Source organism: Bolinopsis microptera, chromosome 6 (genome assembly GCF_026151205.1).
Source record: "Bolinopsis microptera isolate Bmic1 chromosome 6, MBARI_Bmic_1.0, whole genome shotgun sequence".
Lineage (NCBI taxonomy): Eukaryota > Metazoa > Ctenophora > Tentaculata > Lobata > Bolinopsidae > Bolinopsis > Bolinopsis microptera.
This window is the reverse complement of record NC_087077.1, coordinates 5005641-5030004: the sequence shown is the minus strand read 5'-3', so window position 1 is coordinate 5030004 and position 24364 is coordinate 5005641. Positions and strand designations below refer to the sequence as shown.

At 41.2% G+C, this 24364-nt stretch overlaps 2 protein-coding genes across 3 annotated transcripts in view; both read right to left on the bottom strand.

The window, feature by feature from the left end:
- LOC134816708 (serine/threonine-protein kinase Tao-like) overlaps nucleotides 1–24364 on the bottom strand; it is a 585630-nt gene that overhangs the window by 334755 nt on the left and 226511 nt on the right. The gene's annotated exons all lie outside the window — the stretch shown is intronic.
- LOC134816700 (uncharacterized) overlaps nucleotides 1–24364 on the bottom strand; it is a 65389-nt gene that overhangs the window by 25315 nt on the left and 15710 nt on the right. Inside the window, exons 7-14 of one of the 2 annotated variants that reach the window (XM_063825660.1) lie at nucleotides 16479–16604; nucleotides 16098–16216; nucleotides 8234–8339; nucleotides 6028–6126; nucleotides 5042–5223; nucleotides 3938–4057; nucleotides 3600–3708; nucleotides 1606–1743 (exon numbers count right to left, since the gene is read on the bottom strand). In XM_063825660.1, coding sequence (XP_063681730.1) covers nucleotides 1606–1743; nucleotides 3600–3708; nucleotides 3938–4057; nucleotides 5042–5223; nucleotides 6028–6126; nucleotides 8234–8339; nucleotides 16098–16216; nucleotides 16479–16604 — 999 coding nt within the window. Of the gene's footprint in view, nucleotides 1–1605; nucleotides 1744–3599; nucleotides 3709–3937; nucleotides 4058–5041; nucleotides 5224–6027; nucleotides 6127–8233; nucleotides 8340–16097; nucleotides 16217–16469; nucleotides 16605–24364 lie in introns of both variants that reach the window. The other variant, XM_063825659.1, reaches the window with a different exon arrangement.

The window sequence follows — 24364 nt, the reverse complement described above, 5'->3', positions numbered from 1 at the left end:
CGATTAAGTAACTGGGTTCCCGACAACTATAACCGTATCCGAGACTTGTTTATTTACGACCCAGATAAAATTAATTCATGCGGTACCGATTGAATATTAATACGGTTCACATTTTACGAATGCTCCGTATAAGTCCGTGTGGGGCCGCACGAAAACCTCACCGAACCTCCACGCGGTGTGGGGCGGGTGGCTCGAACGGGAGGTGCATGGGTGCTTCTAACCTATGCAAAGGAAGGGACTAGCCATCTTTACAACAAAGGAAAGGCTCTAAGAGCCTCTACTAACTCACTAACCTTAGAACCCCAGCATTGTTATCAGTAGTTTTGTGTGCGTGTTGAATTATCTCTCTCTAGCTCTGTAGATTTGAATACATTGTTTGTACATTTTCTGTACATCGTGTACGATGCCTTTTCCGCTACAGAATGAACACTTGGATATGGTAGATGATGCTATGATTGAGAATGGCGAGTTTCTTACGGAATATGTGAATCAGATACACATTGCGACTGACAGTATTTTCAAGGAGATCGAGATTAGAAGTAAAATCGGTGGTCAACACAACGATGATGCGCGATTTGATAAACCGAGCCAGAGAAGTGTGCCTAGAGAAAGGTTTTCAAAGTGTTTATAGACAGTGTGCTGTATGCTAAACAATAATTGTGGTCCATTGTTACAATCCGCCGTGGAAACAGCTGACGACAACCGAATGTTCAGGAAAGAGATATTCAAGGGGGGAAAGAGATATTCATGATGATATATTTTGTGTTTTCTGGCGAGAACAAAAGTTGTCAAACTAAACTGCGTGTCGAACTAGACTGCGTGTCGAACCAGACTGCGTGTCGAACCAGACTGCGTGTCGAACTAGACTGCGTGTCGAACTAGACTGCGTGTCGAACTAGACTGCGTGTCGAACTAGACTGCGTGTCGAACTAGACTGCGTGTCGAACTAGACTGCGTGTCTAACTAGACTGCGTGTCGAATTAGACTGCGTGTCGAACTAGACTGCGTGTCGAACTAAACTGCGTGTCGAACTAGACTGCGTGTCGAACTAGACTGCGTGTCGAACTAGACTGCGTGTCGAACTAGACTGCGTGTCGAACTAGACTGCGTGTCGAACTAGACTGCGTGTCGAACTAGACTGCGTGTCGAACTAAACTGCGTGTCGAACTAGACTGCGTGTCTAACTAGACTGCGTGTCGGACTAGACTGCGTGTCGAACTAGACTGCGTGTCTAACTAGACTGCGTGTCGAACTAGACTGCGTGTCTAACTAGTACTACAGCGCGTGAATCGGGTCGGCATTCCATATCTGATTACTAAAAATATCAGTTTCAAAATTCACAGCTGTTGCTACTGAAATGCCAAGTGCCAACCAAAGTCCATCCACAATAAAGAATTAATATTGTTTGCGTCGCATCACCCGCCAGTAGTAATTAACAACTCTACATCTCATCAGTTTATCAGACCCAACCGGCCAACCACCTGACCACTCTTATCACGGTCTAGCCCAATCATCCAGAGTCCAGACACAGTTACAAAGTATGTGAAATACGCGTCCTAACACGGTTACAAGTAAAATCCTAACTAACTGAGAAGAGTTACTCACGTCCTGATTGCATTTGGTGGCGGGCTTTCCTTTCCCCTTCCCCAGGAACACCACTATATCGTAGAACCAACACCAGAATGACTTTCTTTTGGGCGGGTTTTCTGAGGGCTCCGTGTATTGCGCCTCGTCCTTCAGAACCTGGCAAGGAGATACGTTAATTAATTAATCAATTTAGTTATTGCAATGAGACCTCCATCAATATACATAATATTCGCCTTCATTAAGTATATGCAGAGTGCAGAAATCACATATCTGCTGTCTGCAAGATCTTAAAAGGGTCATAACTCGGTTAGATTATCAAACCAAATGTGTCTAAAGACTTTGGAGTTCCTAGGTGAAAACGTTCTTACTGTATGGTTTCGTAAAATTTTCAGTGAAATTTTACGAAAATTTCAGGAAATTTAAGTTTGACCCATATCTATATTCTCTGAAATTTTTGTGCAATTCTGACACGAATTACGTGAGTCATTAAAGGGTTGCGTGTGGGCAGTTACTTCTGGGCCACCAAAGGGTTGTTAAATCTTGAATAAATATAAATTAGCGTTAGCTTACATTAAATATTCTGCCGAAAATGTAATATTCTCGTGAGTGGCGACTGTAATAACAAATCTTTCCAGATGTTAAAAATTTGAAATGGTTAAATTGAAAGACTTACTCTGAATAAGAATTACTGTGATGGGTTTAACAAATTATCTCATCTCTATTTTTAAAATGTCCCCTAGAATTTCCTCTATTGCCTTGAAAGAGGTACAGAAAGGAATGTAAATTAAGGGGAGGATTATTCATAAAAATACCTGTAAAGCTTATAATAATGTGGGTCACTTGTTACAGGCGTCAAAATGTCTAAAAGTGGATGAGAGGTTGTTTATCGTTAAAATTCCTTCAGGATTGTTTGAAATTTTCCACACTCTCGTGTGTGGCGATGAAACAACACTAAATAATATTGGTAACTCGATTTATTCACTAGAAACGTCTGTGTTAATTATTTGTTCATTATTGTGTTAATTATTTGTTCATGCTCGGAATATTCAGGTGGCATATGACTAAACACGGGTAATAATATTTTAATTTATGAAATACGGAAATAGATTATGCAGTTCAATGTTATACTAATAAAACAGAAAAGCAGAATACCGGAAAGACATATCAAGTAGAAACATAATATTAGTTACATTTTAGAGAAATGAATGGACAATGGACAATGGACATAACTACTTATTCCTGGATATTTCGTTACCCTCAAGGGTATTTAATTTTATTAAAGTAACGAATCTTTCAGCAAATTATGACATTCCAATTCTTAACCACCACCAGTATCTAAATAGTATGTCAGTACCAATATCTTGATCACATCTGTATTACAGGGTATCTCAACAATTATCTCAGAAGGTGTGTCTGTCTGTCTGTCTGTCTGTCTGCGTGTAATTTCCGAGCGGCTTAATCAAGAAAACGGTAAGAGTAACGGTGCTTGTTTTTTCGGTATAGGTCCGACAAAACTATGAGGAAGCCACGGGAAAAGTTTTTTTAAATCGGTCGGTGGTTAGTGGTATAATTGATGGTTTTGTACCACAAATGTTACATAAAATGGCTTGAGCAGCTTAATCAAGAAAACGGTAAGAGTTACGGGGCGCGGATAGTGCGGATGTCTTGACGGGGGAAAATTAAATTTCAATCTTGTTAAAACTTTGTAACGAAAATTTACCCAAATTTACACTAGAGCTAATCAGGACCCAAATTTATTATGGTTCCAATACTTCCAAATTCCAATACTAAACAGGATTAGCACCAACCTGAGTTTGGATTCTACAGTGCAGTGCCAGTATGCATAGTAAATACTAATCGAACAGAGTTCACAGTGCATGCACCTTTGGGATTCGACCTTGCTTAATGATTAGTGGATTGAAAACATCGTGTGGTACATTCACAGTACACTGTACAGTACTTCGCAGTGATAATCCACCTCCCCACTGGACACATAACGAATAATAAATTACCGATTTGGCGACGAGCTTGTGTCCCTGACGGTGGTCCAGAGTGATCTGGCTCATCAAATAATCCAACTCTCTCCCTGATAGTTCCCGCCCGAAGTTGTCAAACGTGTACCTGGATTTAAAGTTTTGTGTGTTTTAGTTTTTCGGAGACAGTTTATTGTTAATTTAATGGAGTGCTATTTTCTTTCGTACAGAACGACATTAAGAAGGTAGTTTATTTGGAAATATGCAATGGAAGCAAAGATCGAGGGTTTGCTGAGCACGAAAGTAAAAGAGATAAAGATACCACCCCGGACGTAATGTTGATAGGATAAAGTTTTAAACTGAAATACAAAACTCACTCATAAAGAGTTTTCTTAAAGTTCTCTGCAGTCACACTAGTTTCCTCGTGAAGAGGCAGGTACCACTTCGGGTTGAATCGACACCAAAACAGCTTTCCTTCTGCTAACGGTTTCTGGCTCCTGAAGATAGACTTACATTCGGATTTTAGAGTTCAAATGTTGACGAGAAACAATTTCTAAAGAAATGAGACGAAATTGAAGAAAAGTTGATTAAAATGATATATGATATACTACCACATACAATTTGATCAAGTAATTATAAAGTTGTAGTAAAGATTGAAGTGGACACGCAATCTTTAGTGCTATTAATAGCAGCGGATAATACGTTCTTAATTCAAGTCAGATAGTACATTCTGGGACACAGTGGCTTAAAAACAGAGAGCTAAATGCTGTAACAGTACACGTTAACCGTTGTAAATTTTACTAGCCACACGATTTAAGGTTTTAATTTCAATCACTATGATGAAATTTAGTCAACACCAGGTGTTGCAATAAATCGTAAGGACCCGGCAAATGAATACAATGATGAAGGAAACTGACGAATCTAATCTATGCATATAATATATAATATGCAACAAAATATGATACATATTACATATTATTCCGAGTATGCACGTTACACGATGTAGTTAATTACTGTGTTACGTAAAATATACATGGTTACACGATTGTGTGAGGAGGAGGAGGATGAGAAGGATGAGAAGGATGAGAAGGATGAGGAGGATGAGGAGGAGGAGGAGGAGGAGGAGGAGGAGGAGGAGGAGGAGGAGGAGGAGGAGGAGGAGGAGGAGGAGGAGGAGGAGGAGGAGGAGGAGGAGGAGGAGGAGGAGGAGGAGGAGGAGGAGGAGGAGGAGGAGGAGGAGGAAGAGTGTAATACTTGTTACCATAAACTCAACTGACGTGGACGGTCTCCTTAACATTTATGTGGGTGCAACTATTGTAATAATCTCAAAATTTATTTGTAAATAAATTTTGAAAAATGCTGTACACAACATTACGTAACACATTTCTGCCAGCCGTAGTCCCCTCTTATATATAATAATACTCCAATGCTACCTGGACTGTCATGTATCTTATCTTACCCTGAGTAAGAAGCAAACTTACGCGTGCACTAAGATAGCCACAGGTTTGGAGCAGGTCTGAAGGTTGAGGCTGCGCCGCGCAGCAGCCCCATCCTCCACAAACTTGTTCCACGGTGCACGTACGTCGTACGACACGTCAAAGTTTAGCACAAAACTGAATATCTCTTCTGGGGCAGCGTTGCAGTTAACCACGTCCTCGTGTTTCTGAAAAGGTCATGTGGTTACAGTGTGCTAAGGCGAGACAGGAAATTAATGAATATTGCTATTAGCGAAATGAGGATCTGCAAGAACAACTCAAAATCAAAGATCAATTTTAATAAAAATTGCGCAAATCACTAATCAGTAATAATAAAAGATTCGAGTTTTTGGAGAGGTAAAAACACACATTTCAAAGAAAAGCAATTTAGAGTCTGCTGTTTCACCCGGGTGTGAAGGTGGCAGGACCTGGTGTTTTTATTAGAGCGTCTAATGTAAACAAAAAGCTTGTTTGTTTACTACACTATCCCCTACACTATACAGTGGTGCGGGACTAGTGGGCACTACTTGGACAGCTCAACAGATTAACATCAAGGTTGTTAAATACGTTGAATTTAAGCAAAAATACGTATGTATGAAGTCCTGAAGAAAGTACGCGTATTTTTATTCAAAATACATGACCTTCCCCTTATCTCCTCTTAACAGTGACACGTCATGTTAAATACGCTTAAAATGCGACGATTTCTTTTTTAAAACGTGTGCTCAGACATTTTCAAAAAGCTTATAATTCGGTAAAAATTAACTTTTTATACATATTTTTCTGTACAGAAAAATATGCTTAGAAATTAAATATGTCACTTCGCTTGAATAAATACATATCTTATTTTGTAATACGTATTAATAAAAATACGGAATCATCAGAAATTTTCCATCAATGCGACTCATACGTAATGTTTCTATTCCGGATATTACACTACCATGAGTACCTTTGATTATAAGTTTAAAAGTTAATTAGAATAGATTTTCACTTACCCTTTTGTTGGACGCGGTGTTAATCTCGCGGCAGCGGCGTTTCAGATTCTGGTTTATCATGTGAACTCGCGGGAAACAAACGTCACTGCCAACAAACTTCTGAAGTAGATTTCATATTATTACAACTGTTTCAATACAGGAAATGTGGTAAAAGTTCGTGAAACGTTGTACTCTCCTTTCACGAGTGTACACGTCATTTTAGACTACTAGTTCTTCTTCCTTTGGTTTTATTGGCCTTTTGTTCTAAACCTCATTACACACGGTTAGCAAGCTGTTTACACCTCACTTTCCTTAATTAGGCTTATTTTCCACCTCTTTTGTTTACTCTACAGATTGACATGTTTAGTTGTACCCTATTTGGATGATATTAGTTTAAGATGATTTTTTGATTTGAAACTTTTACAAAATAGAAAATATACAAATGTACAGCAAAACAAGTACAGAGGACAACTTTCAAAACACGAGTTTTATGGCCGCCCAAAATCTCAATAACATCACCTCCACCTAGTAATAAAATTATGAAATATGAAGTGTGAAACAATAAAAAATAGAGTATGTAAATTATAAAATTGTCTCTCAAAGACAGATAACGTTAAGATACACATTACTCATTCAAATACTGATCAGTGTCCAAGAGACATGAATTGCTTCATGGTGGCTTCTTATCACGGCTACAGACCTTCCCCTACCGGATATAGTGGTCGAGATGAGTTTGTTCAGCCCTCTTCTTCTTCAGGTCAGTGACCAGATGCTTCCTCGTTACTCGTTCTTCGCTAGATCTATCTGGACAGATCCATACATCTTTGTGGGTCTCAACTAGCCTCAGTCTCCCTGTTTTCATCAGAATCTGATGAACTGCTGTTGAGCTTGGGACAGTGATCTTGACTGGTCGGATAGCCGTACTACCTGGCCTCTTCCTGCCGACTCTAGTCGCTTCGAAGTGAGGTTTCTCCCCAATCTCCTCCAAAACTGCGGTTACTAGCGCTGGAAGCTGTTCTCCCTCTTCTTCTTTCAACCCAAACACAATCAGGTTCTTGTTCCTGTCCTCCTCTGCAGCCACGCTCTTCATCACCTTCTTCAGGATGTTACTGTTGCAGACCGTACCACTTGCACTGTTCTGTTGTACAGCTGCACTGTAGCTCTGAATCCCTGACTCCACCGTTGTTTGCACTGTCTCCTTAACCGACGTCTTAAACAACTGTAGTTCTTTGTCCTTCTGCACAAGCAGCTGGCCCTGCAGCCTGATCACCTTATCCTTGTCTTCTAACGCTTCCGTCTTCAAGAAATATATCATCTCTGTCATTTTAGCCATCTGGCATTCCTGCCATGCCGTTGAACGAGGTCCATTGCTTCCACAATCCGGAGTGCCAGATGCTTTTTATAAACAGATGGAGCCATAAATATTTCTCTGTCCATATCTCCACAATTATTATAGACGTTGTCGATTTTCAGTTCTTTTCCCAACGCAATGAACCACTTAGTAACACTGTCCTCCAAATTTTTCTGTTCTTCATAATTGAATGATTGAATTTTCTCCAGAGATTGGGTCACATTCAGATCATCCTACATAGTGTACTTGTATAGGAATATACAAGTACACACGCAAAGGCTAACTACGCGGTAGCAGCAAACTGAACTTATCGCAAGTTACAAAAGCTGATAAGAGAGCTTGATAATTGCAACGTAAGCTATACTGACTACACGTGACCGGCATATGTGTCACGTGAATAGTAGTATTCAGTGGCAGTAAGAGAAACTTTCGGGGACTCTTTCTTTGGTACGGATTTTCCTACTGTATTACTCTTGATACATTTTAGGTATCCTATTTTAACCACTAGTATCGTTTGTTAGACCGCTTATTTTAGAAATCGAGTTAATATACTATTGCAAGGCAAATCGAAAAAATTAGGAACTAGATAAAATTGTAAGTTGATTCTCTGACGTTTTCTGTCAAAAGTGCTTGAAGACCACTAAAAAATCCCACGTTTTTAAGCAGTTTTGTTACATTTTTGACCAATTTTGTCATTTTAGGCGTTCACATATAAGGAAGTTTCTGGGTGTGGGCTGTATTTGAATTAAAGAATACAGAACTTCAAAAATGTTCTTCAAGCACATTTGTCAGAAAACGGCAGATTTGCGATTGACTGGGAACTGAGAAGTTTTAATAACTTGAATAATTGTAAAATCGCACAAAACAAACACAGACCTGCGGGTTGTTAGAGTTGCTTCTGCTACCCTTGGGCTCATACAGATCACCCTCATAAGCAGTCTTCCGATTAGGAGAGAAGTTTTCTAACACGCTGTCCGACGATCTGAAGATAAAGTGGGGGCGATTAAACAAGTATGTGACAAAAAGTTCGACAAGAATTCGACAAGAATTCGAAAGAATGTTTTGATTGGACAAGACTTTTAAAAAGGAATGGCTAGTAACGCCTAGAGTTATAATTACAAGCAAGTTATAATTACAAGCAACATATTAAGTAGAACCATAGCCTTATAATTAACATAATATGTATTATAATGATGTTATCAAAAGTCCGATTACATTTAATATAGTAATATAAATCCTTTATTATTATTTATAATATATATAATTATTATAAATATTTATATTAATTATTTATTATTTTTAGGATGGCCTGTTCGAGTGATTTCGGCAGATGCTCTGGCGGCAACGTACAGAGTAGATTATCTACATCAGAACGCAAAAGAAGAAGCACAGCACTAATCTTCACTCTAGCTACTTTTAATGTCCTGGGTATTACTTCTCCAGTTAAACGGGATGAACTTTTGAGAGATTGCTATTATCGTAAAATAGACATTCTCGCTGTGCAAGAAACAAAATGTCGTCACTTTGAGGATTCAGTTTTGCATTTTACAGATGATGATGGGAAATCACACAAATATCGCTTCATAAACTTTCAGCAATTTGACAATAAGTGGCAAGCAGGTATTGGTTTTCTTGTAAATTCAGTCTATACCAACTACATCAAGTGTTACAACAGTATCAGTGACAGGGTTGCTTATCTAGATCTTGAGATACCAAGTAAATCAGGTAAACCAAGACTTTGCCGTGTTATCAATGCCTATGGACACACTCAAGTAAATTGTGATAAGTATCCGCAGAGACGTGATTATTTCTACAAGTTTCTTGGCAAAGCTGTTGATATCCCATCAAGTTGGGACTTATATATTCTTGGAGATTTCAACTCTCGACTCGGTAAATTGTCTCATTCAGATATTGTTTTCGGGTATAATGACTTTATGGGTATGTATGGGTCTGGAAAGAGGAATTCAAATGGAGAGCATCTTCTTAATTTTCTTGTTGATAAAAAACTTTTTGCTTGCAACACTAGCTTCCAGCACCCTGTCCGTCATATAACAACAAGAATTGGTTTTATGAAAGACTACTCAGCTCCTAAAAACTCACATCGCACTTTGCCCTACTACTCTCAAATTGACTATGTCCTATGTAGCAGTCGATTGAAGAAACTTTTAGTGAATTCTCGAAGTTATGGGGGTACTCTTGTTAAATCTGATCACAAAATTGTTATTACACGTTTCAACTTCAGTGACGCTCACCTTGTCTTCCCCAAACAGAAACCTAAAATGCATTTTGATATCACAACCCTTGTCAGTAATCCTGCTGCTAAAATGCATTACAACAACACATTGAATGATATTCTAACAGACAGCCCTGTTAATCCTAACCCTGAGGAAGAAATGAATAGTTTGTTTCACAATGTACATAAAGCTGCTGAGGTTAGTATTGGATACCTTCCTAGGAAACGCCCTAAAAACTTTTGTAATGACCTTGAAATTCGAGAGATGTCTGATGAAAAGAAAGTTCTACAAGCTCTACTCAATCAGAACAACACCTCTGAAGATAGATCAGTTATACGTACCAAAATCAATCGTATTCAAAATGACACTCGTAAGAGAATCAAGCTCCTTCAAGAAGAGCATGCAGACACTCTTGCTGAAGAGATAAACGAAACTGATAGTTCTAGAGCATACTTTGCAGCCACTCGCCAACTAGCAGGTATCAAACGTGCTCCAACCATAAGTGTGCATGATGAAAACTCTAACTTCATAGGTACAGACACTGGAAAAGCTGCTACACTAAAGAACCACTTTGAAGAGAAGTTCACTGCAAAACATACAGTTGAGCCTATTGACACTTTCTTTGATCAACCTAGTCCTCTCGCTGACCCTATTACTGCTATTGAAGTTGAGATAGCTGCTAAAGCTTTGAAGAATGGTAGAGCCACTGGGCCTGATGATATCCCAAGTGAATTGATTAAGTATGCAAACAGAAGTGTATTTCAGAAATATGCAGACTGTATAAATACCGCATTTGAAACAAACACCACCATAACATCTATTGGAAAAGGCAACATTACTCCACTCCAAAAGCCTAAGAAACCACTTGGTCCAGCAGCAAACATCAGACCTCTCACCCTCTCAAACTGCTCCAGAAAATTACTGTCAATGATTACCCTAAAACGTATCCAAGGCAAGCTAGATCAGTACACCGGTCCTACACAAAGTGCTTACAAGAGAGGTAGAAGTTGTGGCGATATAATTTGGTCTCAACGTATGCTAACCTCAGTGGTACTTAGAAAGCATTGGAGCTACCACAGAATGAGTATAGACATGTCAAGTGCCTTTGACACCATCAGCAGAGAAACAGTACTCAATGTTCTTGAAGATGCTGGCTGTACTAGTGATGAAATTAGGATGGTACGGCTCCTACTATCAAACACAGTGTTGAAAGTAAAAGTCAATAATACTGTATCAATTGAGTTCCAAAGCACAACTGGAGCATTTCAAGGAGATGCACTATCAGGTAATCTATTTACTGTTGTTGAAGCCGCTGCACTTATTCACCTCAGATCTGTACTCTCCCAAGTATCATCAACACCTTACCCAGTGAATCATCCAATCCCTAATCCTCCTATCTCAGAAGAATTCATGCCACTCGAAACAGGATACTCTGATGATATTGACTTTAATAACACTGAACTTGCTCCACTCAAAGAAATGCTTCCTATCGCTAAAGATATATTCCAGCAGTGGGACCTTCATATCAATTCTTCCAAGACTGAATTTGTCCATTTTTATTTAGCAGATCCTAAACCCACTGTTAAACGCAAGGTGATTGTTGGAAAAGTGTATAGAGGTGATGAAGAGTGGCGCTCTAACAAAACTTTAGGATCGTTGATGTGCACTGTTAAGGATATCAAGAATCGAATATTCCTTGGTAATGTTGCCTTTAGTAAATTTCAGAAAGTTTGGATGAAGAGCAAGATTTCAGTCCAAAGGAAGATCAAAATCTACGAGGCACAAGTAGTCTCTATTCTACTCTACAACTGCAACTCCTGGGCTGCACCACTAGCTTCGTTGAATGAACTTGATATTGCTCATCGCAAACACCTCCGAAGAATCCTCAACATCAGATGGCCTACTGGGGTTATTTCTAATGAGGCACTCTATGCTCGTTGTTATGTCACTCCCTTGTCTGTGAGAGTCTCTAAGTTTCGATGGAGAATGTTAGGACATATCTTAAGAGGACAGGAAGACTCACCAGCATACACCTCTATGTTATTTGCTATAAATTCTGATATTTTTATGGAAGGGAGACGGGGTAGACCATGTTTAAACTTATTAGATGTTATTAGAAAAGACTTGACTAGTAGAAATCTTGATATTAGACTTAAGAATTTGACTGATTTCGAAGACCTTAGATTTTTAGCTTTAGATAGGGAGGAGTGGAAGAAGTTAGAAGATGGTTGATGTTTTTGTTTTCTTTTTTATGCGTTTTGATATCTATAAGGTGCCTAGGATGCTCTTTTAAAGAGATATTTCGTACTTTGAAAGATTTACTACTACTACTATTTATTATAATTATTATTAATATCCTAATATTCTGCTTCCCACGGAGCTTCGACGCCAGAACTATGCGGTTTGATACATCAGTAGGTCAGTAGGCGCTTTCTTTTATTGCGACGAAAAATGCTGCATTTAACCAGGCAACATGCGACACGTTACAAATCTGATCACGTGACCGAGATTTTACGAATCAAGGTCGCGTGATAGGATCGGTGGTCGTGATACCTCAGGTATCCCTTTCGTATGGCACAAGTAGCTGCAACTGATCAGCTCTTAATGGGACTGTAATCTATGACAATCTCTGGCATATAAATTATAATTATTAAATTTTAATCGAATGAATATCTAGATTTATATTTTGATGCTCGAGTAAAGATAATGCTAATTAACAGAACAAAATGTTGTGGGACTGCAGAGAATTCGTGGTCATCGGTAGTCCCTTGACTCAAGTTTGGCACCCGCCCCATCTGCAATATGCGTGGACTGTGGAGTGTGGAGCCATTAAAATCGAAAGATCAGACCGCACAGTTCAGCATGGAACCAGGGGAAGTCACAGCCAAATATCAAAAATAAAAGTACAAAGAAGAAAGTTGTAAAATAGGGTGAGAGAGAGAGAGAGAGAGAGAGAGAGAGAGAGAGAGAGAGAGAGAGAGAGAGAGAGAGAAATAATTCTCCCACCCCCCTGTCATCGACAACTTACCGAATACAAGGATGTATGGTGTATCAGTGGCGTGTTTCATACACAGTACACACTTTAAGTGTGGTATTCTGATAATATAACGGAGAATGGCGGGGGTAGCCGACGCTCTGGCTGCTATTTAACACATTGGGTGAACCACAGACCGGAATATTATTATCAGCTAATCTCTTTGTAAAGTTCCTCTAACGATAACCCCTTAGATCCGAGGTGGTTCGATGATTCATCTCTGCTGTCAAAGACACATCAAATAAAAAGACACATCAAATAAGACATATCGTCTAGAAGAGTCTAGTAAAGCTAGAAGCTGGAAGGTGGCTTCCTTCACTAATATGGTGTAATGTCATTGAATAGGCAGCTAACTGACTGATCTAGTTTCAGCAGAATCAATCAGTAAAGATGGATTTGGACATACAAAATTTTCAAAGACAATTCTCGTATCAGAAGATCACAGGAACTAGATTAAATTAAATTTTAAAAATCATTAAATTTGACTTTAGACCCTGGTCATTAGAAACACTCCTAAAAGTTTGTTTTTGACAACAAATTTAAGACTGTTTGTAATTTCATTTCTGTTTTAGTTACGCATTTGATTTTTGGTATGCGTATAGAGAATCGATACGGCTTTAAAATGAGATGTCCGGCGACTTCCTAGCTCACTCACGAGACTCAGTGGGAGTGATTGAACTGCGAGGGACAATTGAGGCTAACGAATTAGCCTCATCACTTTTCCAAAAGAAATTTCTCATGAAACGACCATGATATCCAAGTTGGAAGTATAATCCATAGTGATTATACTTGATCGAGATCTAAGCTTTAAATATTAGAGGTGAAAATGAGGCTAACCACCTTTCGAGAGGCTTTCAAACAATTTGAAGGGCTAGTCCGAAGAATCAGTAGAACAAGTAAGGAAGAAAACCTTGATAGTTAGCCTGATTTTATCCTCCGTCAAAAGACAGAAAGGGTAGGTATAGTCTACCATCGACTTAAAAGTTAAAGTATCCACATAATGTATACCAAGTCGAAGGATAGTTTAAAGGACGTTATTGTTCGAACATAATTCAAAAATTAGAAAAGTTCTGTTATCCTCACTTTGCCCTCCACTAAAAGGAAAAAAGGAGTCGGCTGGGCCGACCTTCGACCTAGAGCATCCATCTCATGTATTTAAGGTCGGAGGATACTTTGATACACATTATTATTCAGATATAATTCAAAAATTAGAAAAGACTTGTTAGCCTCATTTTCCCCTCAATTCCTGAAAGAGTGAGATCTGATGAATCGATTAAACACGTTTAAACTTTTATTGCATGTTTGGAAGCTGTCAGTAGAAAACAAAATGTAAATCAAAATTCAATTAGTTGAACTATAGACACGTGAAATATCATATGCCTATCTTAAAAGTTCTTCTTGTGACAATATTCTAAAGTTAAATTTGGAAAAACGTGGTCCATCTCGTGCGAACTTTCCTAATGACCAGGGTCTTTATTATATATATATATGATTTATTCATTATTGTCTGGGTTTGATGAATATTAATTTTATCATTATTCAAAGACAAGTCACTCGAAACTGTAGGTTGAGACCTCGGGGTTCACGTCTCCAACGATCTATTTTGACCATAGCCGACAAGGCTCGACAAAAAGATGCGTGATTTTTCAGTGTTTTTCAGACCAGATCACCAGTCATAATGGTCACTCCTACAAGTCGATGGTTCGTACTCTACTTGAATAATGTTACCAGCTATGGCACGGTGCCAATTATTGGCACCCCTTCAAGATAAGTGACATCCAGGAGCTTGAAAGCGTACAGAAAGCTTTCACCGCAAGGAGTATTGAATGCAATGCCTAACCATCTGAATTACATCGGCGGCCGGGACCTACCAAATGGCAGCTCACCCAGTTCATGCTATCTCTTCCCGATACACCGCCCATTAGGAGCTACACTCCTCAGAACTCAAACTCGCTGCTCTGATAGAGGAATGACATCTCCTCTATGAGTCTATGTAGATTGTAGGGTGTTCACACGATGTTAAGGCCCTGTTAAAGCTTAACGAATCTCAACACAGGTAGGTGTAGGTATTTGTCAACTATGTGAATGGGGCAAATATAAGAAACCACGATATAAGTTAACTTACTTGCACTCGTTGAGAACTCGTTTAACCTACTTGTACTCGTTACTTAATATACTTAATAACTTACTTAATTAAACTTACTTGTACTCGTTGAGAATTCGTTTAACTTACTTGTACTCGTTACTTAATATACTTAATAACTTATTTAATTAAACTTACTTGTACTCGTTGAGAATTCGTTTAACTTACTTGTAATCGTTACTTAATAACTTACCTAATTAAACTTACTTGTACTCGTTGAGAACTCGTTTAACTTACTTGTACTCGTTACTTAATAACTTACTTTATTAAACTTACTTGTACTCGTTACTTAATAACTTACTTAATTAAACTTACTTGTACTCGTTGAGAATTCGTTTAAGGGGGCAGGGGGGGGGGGCTTCATGGAAATTTTCTCAAAATCGACTTTTTAGTTGTTTCTGATAGATGGGAGTGATATCTATCAGATGCTTTTAATCCGATAGAAAAATATTGCTCCTAGCAGAAATTATCGCCGGTAGAAGGTCAGCGCTTGTGTGTAATTGTATTGCGCGAGCGATTTTTGATCGCGTGCCCTGAAAATCGAGTCTAAAAATCTATCTCCTCCTACATTTTTCGAGCAATCACCCTCAAACTTTCAGGATATGTTCTAGGGATCATTTAGAAGAGATTGTCCAAGCAAAATTTTGAGATGGGCCTTTAAACATTTTTTATTCGATTTTGAAAATCTTGGACCTGGTTTTTTGACGATTTTTCGAGGTCCAAGATTTTTAAAATCGAATAAAAAATGTTTAAAGGCCTATCTCAAAATTTTGCCTTTATAATGATCCTTAGAACATATCCTGAAAGTTTGAGGGTGATTGCTCGAAAAATGTAGGAGGAGATAGATTTTTAGACTCGATTTTCAGGGCACGCGATCAAAAATCGCTCGCGCAATACAATTACACACAAGCGCTGACCTTTTACCGGCGATAATTTCGGCTAGGAACAATATTTTTCTATCGGATTAAAAGCATCTGATAGATATCACTCCCCTCTATCAGAAACAACTAAGAAGTCGATTTTGAGAAAATTTCCATGAAGACCCCCCCTGCCCCCTTAACTTACTTGTAATCGTGACTTAATAACTTACCTAATTAAACTTACTTGTACTCGTCGAGAACTCGTTTAACTTACTTGTACTCGTTACTTAATGACTTACTTTATTAAACTTACTTGTACTCGTTACTTAATAACTTACTTTATTAAACTTACTTGTACTCGTTACTTAATAACTTACTTTATTAAACTTACTTGTACTCGTTACTTAATAACTTACTTTATTAAACTTACTTGTACTCGTTACTTAATAACTTACTTTATTAAACTTACTTGTACTCGTTGAGACCTATCAGGTACATCTGGCAGGCTGAAGAGATGTTTATCCACTGGATGGGGCAGTTGGGGTTGTACGCCAGGAAGGACCCCTTGATAAACTCTCTTTCCCGGAGCTGAAACCGGCAATCAATCTTAATTAGTTGATCAATTAATCTTAATTAGTTGATTAATTAATCTTATTGGCAAGTAATCGATATTTTGGTTGGTTCAAACATAAACTTTTCCGTATGTGATGTCACGATTCATACAAGTGATACGGGTAATCAAGTCGGCACTATAAATGGGCAGGTGCATCTCACAACAGCTATAACAATCATGCTAAAAACATTAAAATGGCATAAAGAAGGAGAGTGACACAAAACTAACCTTACTTACAATTCTGTGGGTACTGGGAGTCTGCATGACGTTAATATCGTCAGGTTGCCGGGTCATGACAAATGACAACTGCAGGATACGTTCTATGTACCGTATTGATGTTTCTATCTGCTTATCCATCTTCGTCTGAAAGGAGGAATTTGATTAAAATGAGTATGAATGTGAGTATGAACACAAGTCTCCTTACCAGAGCAGCCCTGGTGATAATAAGACAACAGGTGCGTTCTATGACGTCACACTTTGTTTTATAATCGAATCAAGCATAACGAACAGGTGTTTCATGATCTCCAACTACAAAGTCACCGAAGCATTTGTCCGAGAGTTATATTTTTTGCTAACAACTGTCGAAAAGCACAACATCCCCATCGAAACAATCACTTGCTACACAGATGGCCGATGGGTCACGCACAGACTCAGAGGCAGCCAGATCCTTTCGTCGGCCATTTAGGTCCAGCCTCTTTTCAATTCTTCAATTTTTCTTAATGTACTCAAATCACCACCAAATGCCTAATTTTGGCAAAAAATACCCAAAATCTATTATAGTTATACACTTCTATTTTCGCATGAAATATTTGAGATCGTCGATTGAATTATAAAATCTCTATTTAGCGGCCAAATCTCTGAATGTTTGCCTGCCAATGTAGTATTTCATATTATAAAACACATCGTGTAGGGGGGGGGGGGGGGGGCCAAGTGGATATTTGTAGATATTTGTAGATTAATGTAGAGTGGATAATCCACGAAAAAAGTGGATGACACTCTACAAATTTATACATTTATCTCCAAAATTTCAGTAGAATTTCTGGGCACATATTTGAGATTACATTTTTTGTAGATAAATGTAGATATATTTTGTAGATTATTGTCAATGGATAATTCACGAAAATTCTACAAATTCTACAAATTTATACATTTATCTCCAAAAATTCAGTAGAATTTCTGGGCACATATTTGAGATATACATTTTTTGTAGATAAATGTAGATATTTGTAGATGATTGTAATGGATAATTCACGAAAAAAGTGGATGACATTATCCAAATATCTACAAATATCCACTTGGCCCCCCCCCCCCCCCCCCCCCCCCGTGTACGTTCAGAAAGTTTAAAAGTTTCTCTATCGCATGCCCTCCAAAATTTTCTTGTGGGGAAAAAACGACAAAGGTCGGGTCTTTCTCTAACTTGGGTGCATCTGGAGCTGGGAAACCAAATGAACAGTAAACTTTACCGGCAAAGAAAAAAAGAAATGATATGTCCCTTGTGATTATAGGGGAAAAATGTAGGGGAAAAATTCCGACGATTTTTCTAAACATTCTTCCAATAAGTCACCGGAGCACAAACCGTCCCGTACAGCTAGTTTGATTATATTAACTTAACTAATAAATATCTGAACAAGTAGTGATTGACCGTTTATGGTTGCAGCAATACTAAGGTAATGAGACTACTGCGGACCAGGGACAAAAGGATTTCGCGGCATGTACGAAATCGCGAAATTTCCCATTCTCTGCGACAAATTTTATGTATAGTTTAATGTATAACCTGTTAAATTTCGCGGTACCGCGATTTTTGGCCAAAATAATCGCGAAATCCTTTTGTCCCTGCTGCGGACCCTCTTCTGGCCAAACTTTGTTAACAAAGACATCGAACGCTGTAAGAAGATGACGATCAGACCTCGTTACAATCCTTTTTTGTTGACCAAGTGAGCATAATTTGACGTATAATACAGTTAAATAATATTTATATGAATGAATGACTGAATTAAATGACCTGATCATCAGTCCCCACTCCCCAGGATCTTACCTATCCATTTTAAGGTAAAATCGTTATATTGATAATGAAAATCATCCGGTCAGATAACCTATGGCTGGTTTTGACGAAGCCGGTTCGATGAAGCTTTCGTGTCTTAAACTGAAGTTAGTGAATGAAATTACATTATTTCGGTTTTGCGAATGAAATTACATTATTTCAGATCCATCAAAATAGTGAAATGGCACAAATAAGAGTAAGAAAGAAAATAAAATGAAGGAGTTATGCGAGTTCTCAATTTATATTTACAAATTACATGTTAACCGGTCATTGGGGCTAAGGACGGGGCTTTATAATTTATGGTCATTTGCAATCTTAATCAAAGGTTCCAATAGTTTGCAGTGAAATATAGGTAAACTTCTGATCGGTCAACGTCGTCTGTAAGCCTTCCTTTCGGTGGCTTTCACAACGCGTCCATATGTCTCCAACTCCTGCTACTGGAGAGAGAGACTCCCAAATTATGAACCATAAATATATTAAACATAGATATCGACAACAGACTCCTGGAGTCTTGAAGCTCTGTTACCACCGCCCCTGGTGCAACCCCGCCGGGTTAACGACGTGGAGACCGGGCGGTCAATTCCTTATGTCATGCTAGGTGCCTTAGAACTGTTAATAGGATCGTCAAACAGATGCTACCTTAATAGCCGATTGGTTGCCTCGATATATCTTATAATCGTGCTGATTCTAGCTGTAGTCCGAGACGAAGGGGGAAACTCGTCAGCTTTTTGTGTTAAAAAGCGATCTCTCGACGGTTATCACCTCTCTAGATGATGCTTAAAACATTTTGACTCTATTGCATTTTTGTACTAAATGCAATACGGGCGTTTTCGGCCACACCCTTTTTCAGGGTTTCGCGGTCACTCGAATTTTTGTATTTCAGCCCAGAAACGTCGTACACCTAAATGTGCCTAATAGCCATATTTATATTCAACTTATGAACAAAATATATATACCTTAAAATAGTTATTTTCGGAAATATGGCCGAAAAACGGTTTTTGGCTTGACGCAGTTCATATTTTCCATGATTTTTTACATTTTCGCCTAGGAAGGTCGTATAGACTATTCTGATACACTAAAATGTACATAATGGCCACATTTATATAAATTATGGGGCAAAATATACCCTAAAAGGCTTATTTTCGGAAATGTAGCTGAAAAACGGATTTTTGCCGACAATATTCACTATATTCAATATTTTTGCCTGACAATATTCACAAATGGGCTATTGGACTGTTAACTAGAAAGGTCTTCAAGACTCATGAGCAACATAGCATTTGTCACAAGATGTAAGATGACTCACTTTGTGTCCAGAAACACCTACAAAAATTGGAGAATGATTTACTTTATTGGGCATCTCTCTTAATGGGTCTGGCCAGCAGCATATTTGTGTCTTAAGAAAGGGCAATTTTCAAAATTACGGTTTCTTTAGTAAAGGTCAAAGTAAAGGTCAAAGAGTCAGCTGATAACAGCAAATTATTCTCAATTGCCGACTCATGCACAACATATACTCAAAAACGCTCAGTTTAGGAGTGATCAGTAAATAAGTTTAACTACTGCATGATTTGTGAAAACTCCAACATTTTTTCATTGACACCAATTTAGCCAAAATATAATGACCAAAATTCAACTTTTAGTTTATTCATTGACCGCTGACCAGTACCCCACTTTATAATTATAATTGACTTCGTTGCCTCGACCAATATTGGTCAGTAATCTGTTGGCCGCAGTTAAATTTAGCTTATTTACCATAATAGTAATACCGCAAAAAGAATATGGTGTCATTCTGAAGTGGGAACCAAACCACTGCGGTATTGTAGGAAATTAGCTAAATTTAATTGCGGCCAACAAATCTAAATTAAAAAACTCAACTCAACTAATACCTTTGATCCCGCTGTAATTCCTGGATTGAGATCTGTTGGCCGCAGTTAAATTTAGCTCATTTACCATAATAGTAATACCGCAAAAAGAATATGGTGTCATTCTGAAGTGGGAACCAAACCACTGCGGTATTACTATTATGGTAAATTAGCTAAATTGAACTGCGGCCAACAGACCTCAATTAAAAAAACTCAACTCAACTACTCCCTGTGATCCCACTGTAATCCCTGGATTGAGATCTCTAGAGAGGTGATGACCGTCGAGAAATCGCTTTTAACACTAAAAGTTAATGAGATGGCCTCTTAGGACGGTTAGGATCCGACTACTGGGATTATTTCTTCCCAGGTTTAAAAATATTACCGAGGTAAACATTTATAACAATATGCTGCACGCGACAATGGTTAACCAAACAGTGAAACAGCCTCAGTTGACCAATCAAAGCCAGATTTGCTGTCACTACACGCGCTATCACTACACGTGCTAGAACAAAAATAGTTCACCTTCCCACCAATATTCAGATCTATACTTCAATTATGTTAATGGAAGTATCAATATTCATATCTTACAATTTCCAACAAGTATCAATAATCAATATTCATATCTTACAATTTCCAACGAATTTCAACTAGTGAGAAGAGAAGTTCAATGTAATTGTGGCGAGTCCGCGAGTCGGGCAATTTTAAGTGATACATACTTCCTTGACACTTCAACATCACATTTTGGTGTAGTAAGCAACATCTGCTAATTGTTACTCCTAGTCACTTCAAGTGTACGATTTATTTCAATCAACATTTCTGTTAGTTGCTGCATTAAACAGTTTAAGCGTCCTAACACTACATAACATACAACTTCTGGAAATTAGGGGGGGGGTGTCATGTCCGTCTATGTCCGCCTATGTCCTGTCCTTTTTGGATTCTATGAGACAACGGACGTGTTTTTTGGGACATTGGCGGACACGGACGGACATTGGCGGACTCGGACGGACATTGGCGGACTCGGACGGACATTGGCGGACCCGGACGGACATTGGCGGACTTGGATGGACATTAGCGGACATTGGTGGACATTAGCAGGCAAACATTTTGAGGACTGAAGAGTACTGAAGAGTACTGAAGAGTACTGAAGAGTACTGAGGAGGATGGCTGAGAAGGATGGCTGAGTAGGATGGCTGAGGAGGATGACTGAGGAGGATGACTGAGGAGGATGACTGAGAGGGAGGAGAAGGATAAGGAAGACCCAGGAGGAGGAGGAGGAGGAGGACCCAGAAGGAGGACCTAGGAGGAGGAGGAGGAGGAGGAGAACTGAGGAGGATGACTCAGGAGGAGGATGACTCAGGAGGAGGACTGAGGAGGACTGAGAAGGAGGAGGACTGAGGAGGATGGCTGAGGAGGATGGCTGAGGAGGATGGCTGAGAGGGAGGAGGAGGAAGAAGAGGACTGAGGAGGAGGACTGAGGAGGAGGAGGAGAAGGACTGAGCAGGAGAAGGAGGACCCAGGAGGAGGAGGACCCAGGAGGAGGACCCAGGAAAAGGCCCCAGGAGGAGGAGGAGGACTGGGGAGGAGGAGAACTGTTGAGGACTGATGAGGAGGACTGAGGACGAGGAGGAAGAGTAGGAGGAGGACTGAGGAGGGGAGGAGGAAGAGGACTGGGGAGGATCAGGAAGACCCAGGAGGCTGGAGGACCCAGGAGGAGGAGGAGGACCCAGGAGGAGGAGGAGGACTGAGGAGGACTGAGGAGGATGGCTGAGAAGGATGGCTGAGGAGGATGGCTGAGGAGGATGACTGAGGAGGATGACTGAGAGGGAGGAGAAGGATCAGGAAGACCCAGGAGGAGGAGGAGGAGGAGGACCCAGAAGGAGGACCTAGGAGGAAGAGGAGGAGGAGGAGGAGGAGATTTCAGGAGGATGACTCAGGAGGAGGAGGACTCAGGAGGAGGACTGACGAGGACTGAGAAGGAGGAGGACTGAGGAGGATGGCTGAGGAGGATGGCTGAAGAGGATGGCTGAGGAGGATGGCTGAGAGGGAGGAGGAGGAGGAAGAGGAAGAAGAGGACTGAGGAGGAGGAGGAGAAGGACTGAGGAGGAGAAGGAGGACCCAGGAGGAGGACCCAGGAAAAGGCCCCAGGAGGAGAAGGAGGACTGGGGAGGAGGAGAACTGTTGAGGACTGATGAGGAGGACTGAGGACGAGGAGGAAGAGTAGGAGGAGGACTGAGGAGGGGAGGAGGAAGAGGACTGGGGAGGATCAGGAAGACCCAGGAGGCTGGAGGACCCAGGCGGAGGAGGAGGAGGAGGACCCAGGAGGAGGAGGAGGACTGAGGAGGACTGAGGAGGATGGCTGAGAAGGATGGCTGAGGAGGATGGCTGAGGAGGATGACTGAGGAGGATGACTGAGAGGGAGGAGAAGGATCAGGAAAACCCAGGAGGAGGAGGAGGAGGAGGACCCAGAAGGAGGACCTAGGAGGAGGAGGAGGAGGAGGAGGAGGAGAACTCAGGAGGATGACTGAGGAGGAAAAGGACTCAGGAGGAGGACTGACGAGGACTGAGAAGGAGGAGGACTGAGGAGGATGGCTGAGGAGGATGGCTGAAGAGGATGGCTGAGGAGGATGGCTGAGAGGGAGGAGGAGGAGGAAGAGGAAGAAGAGGACTGAGGAGGAGGAGGAGAAGGACTGAGCAGGAGAAGGAGGACCCAGGAGGAGGAGGACCCAGGAGGAGGACCCAGGAAAAGGCCCCAGGAGGAGGAGGAGGACTGGGGAGGAGGAGAACTGTTGAGGACTGATGAGGAGGACTGAGGACGAGGAGGAAGAGTAGGAGGAGGACTGAGGAGGGGAGGAGGAAGAGGACTGGGGAGGATCAGGAAGACCCAGGAGGCTGGAGGACCCAGGAGGAGGAGGAGGAGGAGGACCCAGGAGGAGGAGGAGGACTGAGGAGGACTGAGGAGGATGGCTGAGAAGGATGGCTGAGGAGGATGGCTGAGGAGGATGACTGAGAGGGAGGAGAAGGATCAGGAAGACCCAGGAGGAGGAGGAGGAGGAGGACCCAGAAGGAGGACCTAGGAGGAGGAGGAGGAGGAGGAGGAGAACTCAGGAGGATGACTGAGGAGGAGGAGGACTCAGGAGGAGGACTGACGAGGACTGAGAAGGAGGAGGACTAAGGGAGAATGGCTGAGGAGGATGGCTGAAGAGGATGGCTGAGGAGGATGGCTGAGAGGGAGGAGGAGGAGGAAGAGGAAGAAGGGGACTGAGGAGGAGAAGGACTGAGCAGGAGAAGGAGGACCCAGGAGGAGGACCCAGGAAAAGGCCCCAGGAGGAGGACCCAGGAAAAGGCCCCAGGAGGAGGAGGAGGACTGGGGAGGAGGAGAACTGTTGAGGACTGATGAGGAGGACTGAGGACGAGGAGGAAGAGTAGGAGGAGGACTGAGGAGGGGAGGAGGAAGAGGACTGGGGAGGATCAGGAAGACCCAGGAGGCTGGAGGACCCAGGAGGAGGAGGAGGACCCAGGAGGAGGAGGACTGAGGAGGACTGAGGAGGAGGACTGACGATGACTGAGAAGGAGGAGGACTGAGGAGTACTGAGGAGGATGGCTGAGGAGGATGGCTGAGGAGGATGACTGAGGAGGATGACTGAGAGGGAGGAGGAGGAGGACTCAGGAGGAGGACTCAGAAGGAAGAGGAGGAGGACTCAGGAGGAGGACTTAGGAGAAATGAGAAGGAGGACTAAGGAGAACTGAGGAGGAGGAGGAGGAGGACTGAATAGGAGGAGGAGGAGGAGGGGGACTGGGAGAGGACTGGGGAGGAGGAGGACTGATGAGAAGGATGAGGAGGAGGACCCAGGGGGAGGAGGACTGAGGACCGAGGAGGAAGAGGAGGAGGATGAAGAGGAGGAGGAGGACCCAGGAGGAGGAGGACTGAGGAGGATGGCTGAGGAGGATGACTGAGAGGGAAGAGGAGGAGGAGGAGGAGGAGGACTGAGGAGGACTGAGAAGGAGGAGGAGGAGGACTGAGGAGGACTGAGAAGGAGGAGGAGGAGGACTGAATAGGAGGAGGAGGAGGGGGACTGGGGGAGGACTGAGGAGGAGGATGGAGGACTGAGGAGAGGGATGAGGAGGAGGACTGAGGACTGAGGAGGAAGAGGAGGAGGATGAAGAGGAGGAGGAGGACCCAGGAGGAGGACCCAGGAGGAGGACTCAGGAGGAGGAGGAGGACT